Source organism: Pygoscelis adeliae, unplaced genomic scaffold, assembly GCF_000699105.1.
Source record: "Pygoscelis adeliae isolate BGI_AS28 unplaced genomic scaffold, ASM69910v1 Scaffold34, whole genome shotgun sequence".
Classification (NCBI taxonomy): domain Eukaryota; kingdom Metazoa; phylum Chordata; class Aves; order Sphenisciformes; family Spheniscidae; genus Pygoscelis; species Pygoscelis adeliae.
In genome coordinates this window covers 6,814,011-6,824,866 of record NW_008824658.1, presented here as the reverse complement: position 1 = coordinate 6,824,866, position 10,856 = coordinate 6,814,011, and the positions used below count along the sequence as shown (strand labels likewise).

Sequence of the window (10,856 nt, the reverse complement as noted above, 5' to 3'; positions counted from 1 at the left end):
CCCCCCCCGCAGCCCGGGCCAAGCCCCAGCCCCTGCAGTCAGCCCCTTTCCAGAATTCAAACCTTCCCGGTGCTCGGCGGGCAGAGCGGGAAGCACTGCCATCCACCCAGCAGCAGGTGGAAGATACTGAAAACGAGTTAAGACGCTGGAAAAGTAGTTTTGGTTGCATCGGTAGCGCCCGTGGCAATGCTGGCAGTGCAGAAGGGGAGGGGTGACACTGCGGGATGGTTAAAATAGTGGTGAGTTTTTTGCTGACCTGTTATTTCTTTCATAGACAACATGCCAGTGTCAAGAATGCGCATGAGGCCCTGGTTGGAAATGCAGATTAATTCCAATCAAATACCAGGACTGATATGGATTAACAAGGTGAGGGTTGTTTGTTTATTATTATTATTATTATTATTATTATTATTATTATTATTCCTTCTGTATCATTAACCATCCTTGTTCTTAGATGGCACTAAACATAAGTCAAGATCATAAAGGAAAGAAGGACGTGGAGAAAACTTGCAAGCATTAGGTTTAAAAAGCAACTATTTTTGTTTTCAGAAAAGGTAGCTCTGGTTGGTACACAATGTAGTAGTTCCATTTTTGTCCTGGGAAAATTCCCAGGAGGGAAATGATAAATGAAAATAAAAGCAATCTGAACATGATGGAGAACCAAGAAAACTCCAAGACCTCTTTTAACTCCTGCTGCCCACTTGAGCCAAGTCACCTCCTGTCCCCGTTAAGTAGCTCTTACGCTCCCAGTTGCTCCCAGTTTTAAGATTTGGCCTGAAAGAAACTCTGGATTTGCTCCACTTTGGTCTGGAAGGCACACCCCTGGACCTGTACCGCAGGACGAGATCCCTAGGCTTATTGAACCGGGTCTCTTTCTCCGAGGCTTCCCTATCCATCCCAAGGTGATATTTAAGCTAGGACATGTTTTTCTTAGGATGCAAGCAAGATCTTATGGGCAACTTGAAAAAGGGGTTCTCTACCAGAGTGTACCTGGACAATATACTGTAGTTAATGATACGCTAATGGATTAGATGCAATGTATTTAAACGATTCCGGGATAAAAATGGCAATATTGCTCACTTCTACTGTACCGTACCACGTGTGGCTTTCCCAGTTTCAGAACTCATAAAAAACCTTCTATGCATTAACAAAATAGACGGAACAACGGATGCTTAGTTAAGGTACAGAGCAGAGGGTTTATAAAATTTCTGAGCTGCTACTGAGAATTCTTTGATTAAATCCATCATTCCGGACTGGCATGTAATGCTTCGTTCTCAATTCAAATCTCTATTGGTTTAACTTCAGGATAAGATGATATTTCAAATCCCGTGGAAACATGCAGCTAAGCATGGCTGGGACATGGAGAAAGACGCCTGCCTTTTCCGGAGCTGGGCCATTCATACAGGTGGGTGCTGGCTTTACATTGCCGTCAGTCATATCAATATCTCAAAAAGGCGGGTTTTTTTGTCTTGACTTACACCTCAGGTAGTTATATTAACTACTAGTATATATGTCAGAGAAAATAGAAATTTTTTTTTTTTTTTTTGGTGGGAAGAACTAGCACTGAAACGTCTAAACGCCCACCCCTTCTCTTATTTATAGGAAGATATAAAGTAGGTGAGAAAGACCCTGACCCGAAAACCTGGAAGGCAAACTTCCGCTGTGCTATGAACTCACTGCCTGACATCGAAGAAGTGAAGGATAAAAGCATCAACAAGGGCTCCAGTGCTGTCAGGGTTTACAGGATGCTGCCGCCCTTGACAAAGGGTCAGAAGAAAGGTAAGCCCTCAGCCAGCCCGCTGGGGTTACGCAGCTTCCGCTACTGCGCTTAAATACCGCTTAAAATTCCTGCTCCGCGTAGGCAGGGGTATAACCGACCTGTCGGTAGCACCGGTGCTGCTGGGGTTAGTCACTGGTCATTGCCATTGGTAACAGTTTGTACGAACAGTTCATTTTATCCCAAATTCTTTAAATGTGCCTGAAGGCATCATCAGGAGGCGACCGGGACTCGCTGCTGCCGGGACACTGGTAGCAGAGCTTGCTGGGCAGGGCTGAAAGCCGCGTGAGCTCATGCTCGCCTGCAATGCCGGCCGTGCAGCCCTTTCTCACATTCGTCTTATTTTTATTTAACAGAAAGGAAGTCGAAGTCTTCAAGAGAAGCAAGAAACAGGAGCAAGAGAAAGGTATGTGTCTGTAGAGGCAGCTGAAGAAGCTAGAGGTTTCGGTGGTTTTCATGCTGAATTTTTTTTCATATGGGAACTTATGCGTTCTTAGACAAGCCTTTCATTCTTTGCCCTTATTTTTATAGTCGTATGAAGATGTGAGGATGGAGGAGTCAGCAGAAAGACTAACCAACACTCCTCTGCCAGATGACCACAGTGGCTACACCGTTCACGACTACGCGGGGCAGGAAGTGGAGGTTGAGAGCACGTCCATCACCTTAGGTGAGACTCAGTTTTTAGCTCTCTGAGCAGAGTGGAAAGTGCTGTTCACGCTAAACCCACAATCTCTGCGCCAAAAAGACAAAGATGACTCTTGGGGCTGGGCCTGGCTGCGCTGTCAGACAGGCAGGGAGGAAATAGAGGTGGTTGTGTCTCTCCTGTGAGTGCCAACTCCTCCTGGTGCATCCCGCAGACCTCTCCTCGTGCGAGGTGAGCGGCTCCCTGACCGACTGGAGGCCGCCGATGGAAATCACCATGGCTGACAGCACCAATGACCTCTACCAGCTCCAGGTGTCTCCCCTGGCTTCGTCCTCGGAAGGTGGGTATTTCTTTTCTCCTACCCTGGTCTTTCACCGGTCTACTGGAGGCAGGTTGGAGGCAAGGCAGCGGGATGAAGAAGTGCCTGGGGGATCAGGAGAAACAAGAGTTGTCTTGCAGAACCCCCCCCCAACCTCCACCTGATGGATATCTGATGTTATCCAGATATCCTGGAGCTACCAAACTGGCCAGGTTACAGATGGGCACGTGCCACCTGCAGAAGTAGTTGCTCATGGGTGAAAGGCTCCAAAATGCCATTTACTTTGCACATGCGGGCAAAGGGGCAGGCTTCATCTCGCAGGCTCAACGCGATGGCACCGATAGGTCAGCCCGTAAAGAAAAGGAGAGATTTCTGAGCCAGGAGGGTGGGACTGGGGGTTCCTGGCAGCTGGAAGGGGGTGATGCCAGAAGCAGGCCAGATAGGTGCAATAGTGACAGTGGAGGTAACCGCGCTTCCCAATGGGGAAATAAAATAATTAACGTGGATATATCAGAGTGGTTCTTCACTCGGGGTGCAAATCATCTTCCTCCTGCATACCAAGCGGGCTCTGCTTTGGTGAGTCTTGGGGAGGCGTGAGAGCTGGCCGGAGCCACGCACCCCAACGTGCAGTTGTTGAAGAGCATCCGAGGTGAAGGGCTGTGGGGAGTTCAGGGCACGGAGCTGCTGATGGGCCTCCCCACCTCAAACCCATGAGCCTCTCCTGAGTGTCATCTTGGGGGGGTGGGAAGTAAAAGGTAGTGGTGGTGTGTGACAAGAGAATATGAAGCGGGTTGTGCGGCGAAGAAGCAGAAGTGTGAGGGCTGATGTGCGAAAAGTTGACATCTATGTCTGTTTTCTTCTCTTTTTTTTAATGTGCTTACAAAACAGTCACAGACGAAGATGAAGAGGAAATGAATTCGGAGATTTTTAAGGTAAAACCAGCTCTTCTGGTCAGAATAAAATTGGCCAAAGTTGCTGTTTGCACCAAGAGAGGAAGGGAAGCAGCTGTCTGATCCAGTCCTGTACGAGCTGAACATGCACTTATGTAATCCAAGACCCTTATTTAATGAGGAAGCCTGAAAAATTAAATATAGAAAGAAGGCTACTTCTCAAACGTGAGCTGGAGAGGACACATCCATGGAAATATTTACTCTTCACGTGAGAGTCAGAGAAAGCTATTGAATACTGCTAGAAGTAGAGGTTGCTGTATTAGAGTCTGCAAAGCTTCTCTAGACTTTTTTATTTTGCCCTTCCCTCCACCTCTGACATGTATGGCACTTAATCTGTGTTTCCAGACATGTCACGCTCATCCCACTGATAAGATGGGGGGCTCATCACCGAAGGTGCTCTGGCCCTCCGTTTTGCATTAACTTTTTTTTTTTTTAACTGGGAGTAAACTGAGTTTTATATAATTTAGCACGAGAAGATATAATTTGATCTTTTTTGCTTACCTGTCTTCTAATTAAGAGAAAGGCATAAAATATTGCTCCCACAGAAGGAAGGAGCAGTTTTTACCATCTCCTTTTTCTCTTACAGGTGCTCGAACCAGCCCAAGACTGGCACACCACCAGCGTTGGGGGGAAAGGCTTTCTCACCAACGAGCTGGGCACGCAGACCATGTGCAGCACTTACAGCTACAAGGAGCAGGATGAGGAGATCAACACGACTTTGGGTACAGACTCCTCAGTTATCACTGACGGTCAAGGCCACAGGGTGATGCAGACAAGGGTTTTCGTGCGAGGCACTAATTGGGAGGGAGCAAAGCAAATGGAGGAATTTGCACATCCCTGTGTTCTGAGATTTCCAAGCAGCCTGTCGGAAGGCTGCGAGGAATTTGCTGAGAAAAAGGAAAAGGCGAAAAATGCCTCCAGTAAGAGTATACCACAGATTTGTCTTAGGGTTATACACATGCAAGTTATGTCAGCTTTCAGGAACTCCTTGCAGTGTAACTGAAGAATTTCCACTAGCCATAGCTTAAATGGGACAGTTTAATAGAGAGTGTTTGGAGTATTTTAGCAAAATATTAGTCTAAGGTATTTGCTCACATTTGAGAAATCTTTCTTTTTTTTAGCAAAATATTAGTCTAAGGTATTTGCTCACACTTAAGAAATCTTTTTTTATATATTAATATATATTGACTGTTTTGCTCTTGCTGCATGTGATTCAGTACTCATTCTTGGTTTATTTTGTCTAGGAGAGCTGGAGCTAAGGTTCTTTGACCAGAAAAGCAGCCTAGACTTCTCCTGGTTGGACACAGTGAGACCTACAATGCAAGTCATTCCCTGTGGCTTGTAAACCCCTGGCTTCCTCCGACCATGAACTGCTCTTGAGTAGAAACTTTGACAAGCCTGAGGAGAATGGAAGAAATTGTTTGTTACTGACTGAATGAAGAAAGTAGCTTTTATATTCCGTTTAACTTTTAGGCCTGAAAAGGTTAGCAAGAAAAACTCCATTATTAAAAAAAAAAAGGACTCCCGTCTCACCAGCAGGACTCCTGGCACTGAAGATGCTCAGCCGCAGTACGTACCTTGTCACCGCTTCGGAGGTGAAGCTTTTACTGGAAGGTTGGCGATGTGCCGTGGGGTCTGACCTGGTGGAGTACCGCCGAATGGCATTGTGTGGCCCCCGGAGGCCTGGGGAGGAGGTTACCGTCCTCCCCGCGTGAGATGTGACGAGCACTTTACCCATGGAGTGCTTGGGAGAGACGCTGCAAGTGAGTCTCTTACCTGTTAGTTTTGGTTGCTGCTTACTTGTGCAACACTGGTGGCGTTGAGCTTAACAACTGTCATTACACTTAGAGAAATTGCACTAATTGGCCCTCTTCTTTGATTTACATAATTCACATAGTTCATCTTTCAGAGCTTTCAACTTTAAACTGTGTAAATAGTTTAGACCAATAAAATGTGAAAATTCAGTTTAGGCTTTGCTTCCACATAGTAGTTACCCATGGGATGTTATCTGCTCATAGGCATGCCGTATCTATTTCCATATAATAGGTGAAGAGCTGCTGCATGAAACAATTTTTGCACTGATAGGGGCAGAGCTCTTTATTTATACCATGCCTTTCCGAGATAGCTTCCAGCACTCTACCAGGATACCTACAGTACTGTATGCAGCAAGCTGTATCGCCCTGCAGACCCACCCTGGGCTAGCGTGTGCAGGAGAGTGCAGGATGGAAGAGGTTCTAGTTCGCGTGTAATACCTAGGCATCAAATCACTAAGCTGTAATAGACTATATTCTTGTACATTTTGTATATAAAGTGTTGTATATTTGTTTTAATAAAAGTGTTTTATATACGACATGTTTACTTCTTCTCATGGGAGAGCTCTGAGAATGCATTCCAGATTCCTTGAAAATACCCAAACAGATGTGCTGTTGACAGTTGGAGGGGGTTTTTCATGAGTCATGAAAGCACAGGGAATTTGGTATAGTTTGCTCCCATTTTCCACGCCCCCTCTTCCCAGTGCAGCTGACGGGTGCAATCCTCCCTGTCCAGATCCTGTGCAAGTGTCGGGTAGTTGGTTTGTATCTGCCATCGTCTGCAAGTCAGACCTAACTTAGAGCAGGGTTACAGGCTATGCTATTAAAAAAACCCGCTATGGATGTCCCTATCGGCAGCACTCTCGGCTTCTGTGATAAGAAGATCGGCGGTGAAGACCTAGCTGAATAACTCAGGTTTGCCTAAAAAGAAAGCACATGCACAATTCAGAAGGCAAGGGGAAAGCAAGCTGGTTTTCCCCTGTATATTTTATTCATTTGCCCTACTTCCAGGCTGGAAAAGTTTGACATGTTACTGCATCGTCCTGGGGTGGGAGACAAGAGACTAAGTGTGGCTGATGCAACGTGTCTCCAGCTGCAGCAACCAGCATCTGACACTGCCTGGAAAACCCCTGTACTGAACAAAGCTGTGCCGCGATGGCCTTTGGGGAATAACTTCATTCACTGAGCAAGAGCAGACCGAGGAGAATATCAGACCGCGGGAGAGGAAGACCCAGCCCAAAGGGCTGGAACAAAGCGGACATTTCCTACTGCCTTTGGCACAGGCTCTGCTGTGACTCGACCTGCGGACATGCAGGGACAGATGTGGGGTTTACCGAGGGAAGGGGGGGGTGTGTGTGGAAATAAGTGCCATAGGAAGCAGGTGGTGGTGGGTCTCAAATCCAGCACAGCTAAAAGGTTTGGATAGGGCACAGCAGGGTGGACGGGCAGCCCGGGGAGGGAGAGGCTGGGCAGGGTTACTGCCGTGCCTGTTAGTCATTAACTGGCCCTATCTCTGAGACAACCCAAGGTAGGCAGCTGCAGGCAGCACCCTTCCAGGTAGCACCAGGCAGAGAGCAGCTTCCTACGGCCTCACCCTGGCTCTCCGTGGGTGGCAGCCTGGGGGGCGATGACCTTGCTGTCCCCCCACAGTGGTCACACTCCCTGGCAGGGTATCTGGCCCGAGGGTCCACCTCCCAGGAAGGGATCCAGCCAGCCGGGAACCCGCTGGGTACGAGGGCTGCCTCGGATCACACCCACCTAAAATCCTGCCCAACCACCCGATGCGTATCTGGAGCAGGAACGTTTTGCGCACGAACAAAGAAATCACCCACCGGATCAGATCTGTGCCCTGGCCAGCTGCAGCGGCAGCTACTGCCAGGGAGAGAGCGCGGGGCTGCTGGACCTAGAGCCACCTTTGTACCCCCAGGAAGGGACACCATCTCAGTGTCATCGACATAACCAGCGGAAATCGGTATTGTTTAGGAACCGCTGCAAGTTTGTTACACACGGGGGGAGGGGACGGGAGAGAGAAGGGAAACTTTCTATGATGCAAACAGTGCTAAAAATAAGGTAGAGTTTAATTTGCCCATTCATGCATTAAAAGGAGCAAGTTTTTCACAGCTATGCTCAGATACAAGAAGAACAGCACTTAAATTTTCACAGATAAAAGGTTTGACCAGGATTTGAGGACAGAAGAAAACAGCAGCTAGTGCCTCACACGCAGGGACCGCAGGCATGCTCCAAGTGTGTTTTTACCAGGACAGAGGAGATGCTTTCCTTCATCACCTGCCAAGTTACCTGCGTGACCGACCGCACATTAGATATTTTGCCAGTGAAAAGTAGTGAAGTCTCATGACGGGGTGGAATTTATCCATCCAGTTGCTTCACTGGGTGAATAACTGCCAAATTCAAAGTATTTTGTTGTTGGTTTTGTTGTTTTGAACTCTTGGGGGGAGGGGGGGGGAGCAGAGGCCAGCTCTCCAGCTCAGGAGGGGTGTGATTTGCCAAACCCCAGCTGGACTCAGAGGCTGCTGTGCCGTGTCGGTGCCTGACCGGCTCCTCCATCACTTCCAGGGCAGGTGGGATTTGTAGAAGCGACATTTCTTCTCCCAGTGCAAACTAAGGAGACCTTTAGGCTGCTTGTACCCAGAGGAGCATCACGAGCTCTTTCAGATAAGCCTCCTGCATAGGCTATGCGATGAGAACAGTTTTCAGACCTTGACATTGGATTCTTCTGAACTTGCCTACCCTAATCAAGCTCTTCATAAACACAGTAAACTTCAGCTGGCTTTCCTGTGTTGGAATAAGAGTTATCTTCACCTTTAATATGCACACAGCTACATTCAGCTGGGAGGTAATTACATACCAGGAGAGCAGGTCACTGGAGAGAGCTCACCCTTGCCAAACCCAGACAAAGCAATAAAAGGGAAATTTTTATGGGCAGGGCTCAAAGGGCAAGTGGCTCTTTCTTGTGCCATGAACCTTGCATGACAGTGAGAAAGATCTATAGGCAATGCAACTGTTTTAAAAATAAAGAGAGATCACCTCTCTGTGGTAGAAAACAAAAAGCAGGCATCATATAATCAGTGGTCATTTGGGAAATGAACGGAGCTAACGCTGCAGGCTTGGCAGGCTGCTTGAGCAGAGGCTCTCCATCACTTACACCATACTTTAGCCATCACCGGCTGCAGCTTAGTTGCAAACCTTGAAACCATTTAAAAACAAATCCAAAATTCTCCTTATTTAGTTGTAGAGCTTTAGCATGTCAACAGGACAAAACGTCCTGAAAATAACACGACAGTCTCAGAAACAGTCCCACAACCTGAACCTGGGAAAGCCTTGCAGAGACTCAGGCACAGATTTGCTGCTGCAGCATCCTGCACCAAGGCAGCAGACCTTGGTTCATGCCAACAGAGATTTTCAGTGCTGCAGAGGCAAGGATATCACACATCTGTTAACTGCAGCTTTTCCTAGTGAAAACCCTTCACCTATAAATAAAGAGTTGTTGCTTTTCCCCCGATCTTTGTCCAAATGGCTTGTTAAAATGCCCTTCCATAATTAGAGGGGAACATAACTTCCTCCCCTGTGGCCCGCTCAGCACATTGCTCATAATTTAATCGCTCGTTAGGAGCGACCTGCGAGCGGCTGAGCACCGTGCTGTCTAAAGGAGCCTTCTGCTCTTGGCCGCCCAGAGCGGTGGCACCTTGCATGAGCTTTGCCCAACAGGCAGCAGAGCCTGCAATTATTGTTCGACCTTTATTTGTCATAGTGATTGAATCCTGATAATTGGCCACATTTCCAGGCAGTCACATGATTTACGGTATCACACCTATAAAGGATCGCAGTGCTTCAGACCAAAGGTATGAATTTATATCTGCAAAAAATAGTGGAATATTTGTTTGTGGTGCAAAGGCAAACTACTGCTTAGGTAGCAACTGAGCGTCTTGGACTGCGAACATTATTTCTCTGCTGTTGTGCTGGATTATTCCTCCTCAACAGTTCCCCAAGGGTCCATTCCCCCCCCCCCAGTTTGTACACACAACACAAGGAGGACAGAAACTTCTGCAGGACAGAAACCTCTCCCAGAGGCTTACAAGGGCAACAGAAGAAGTGTGGTCTGTAGAAAAGTCGGTTTTAGAGCTTAGATGAGGAAAAAGCTTCCCTAGAAAGGGAGGAAAGTCACATTTTCACGGACTAATTTTATCTAAGTTGTGTTTTCTCCTACACCAAGTGCTTCAGCCCACTCCGTACCCTCTTCCACTGCAGAGCCGCACTTCAGAGCTCCTTTTCCTCCCACATTTTTCCATCCCCTTCAATATTTCTCTCACTGTTAAACTCACCCCTGTCCCGCCCCAGCCTTCCCATGCGCAAAAGAAACAAGGCAATAATAAAAGTGTGTTTGTGCAGGCAGCATGGTGCATGTAGCTCAAGCTATCTGCATGCTGTGTCCCTCCCCTCTAACCTTTGGTCTTATCTGTTCTGATAACGTCAGGATGCAAATTCAGCCGGCGTGGTTCCCTGCCACGCTGGGCTGTGGGTGGCCACGTGCAGCTGGGAAGGGTCAGGGAAAGCTTCCCGTGGCTCTTTTCAGAGCTGAAACAAGAGCATGGCATGCACTGCCACCGAGCTGAATGCTCAAAGGCCACATGAACCCAAGCTAGCAGAAGCCATAAATCACCTAAAACCTGCTCACCTCACTAGCAGACGTATTTGGTCACCAGCTGGATGTGAGCAAAGGGTCAAACCACAGCATTAAGGACCCAGGGCTGCGAGGCACAGACAATCATATGCTCATTCCACTAACTCCCCTGCTGACCAAGGTGAAAAGCGGTGCCAAATCACAGACAGGAGTAACAAGGAGGATGGGGTAGCCAAGAGGATCTGTAGCCACAGGGCTAGGAGACGATGAGGGCCAGGGAGTGGGCAAGGGGGTAGATCTCATCACCCACCCATCCAAAACCACTACGGGTTGGGACCCAGGTGCCAGAAGTTACCAGGGTCTGCCTCTGCATGAATACAAAGGCAGTTAATCATCCCTTCTGGTATTTAAGGCTGGTAAACGAAGTCAGGACAAATCCATGGATGTAATAGGCATTGGACAACGGTTCTCAGGAGATTTCCAGGAATGAGGAAACCAATCTGCAGGGAGCAAACAAGTCAGCAGACCCAGCCTCTCTCCCTGCCCTCTGACAGCCGACACACACGGTTGGGCTCTCTTCAGCCTCTTCATCTTCAGGATGACCCACCCTCTTCGGTTTTGCTCACGATTCATATGGAAACTTCACCGTGAAGCCTTTGAAGAGCCTGACAGTCGGTACCCAGCCAGCCCAGGCATGGCTGGGGGCAGCCGCCGTCA

The 10,856-nt window shown here is 48.0% G+C and overlaps 1 protein-coding gene across 1 annotated transcript; it reads left to right on the top strand.

Annotated features, from left to right (window-relative positions):
* The first annotated feature begins 239 nt into the window (after nucleotides 1-239).
* On the top strand, nucleotides 240-6,035 carry IRF1 (interferon regulatory factor 1). The gene is made up of 9 exons (XM_009322730.1): nucleotides 240-366; nucleotides 1,306-1,405; nucleotides 1,603-1,779; nucleotides 2,134-2,183; nucleotides 2,309-2,444; nucleotides 2,635-2,760; nucleotides 3,628-3,671; nucleotides 4,276-4,411; nucleotides 4,934-6,035. The coding sequence occupies exons 1-9, from the start codon at nucleotides 280-282 to the stop codon at nucleotides 5,032-5,034; spliced, it is 957 nt and encodes a 318-aa protein (XP_009321005.1). The 5' UTR covers nucleotides 240-279; the 3' UTR covers nucleotides 5,035-6,035.
* Nucleotides 6,036-10,856: the final 4,821 nt, after the last annotated feature.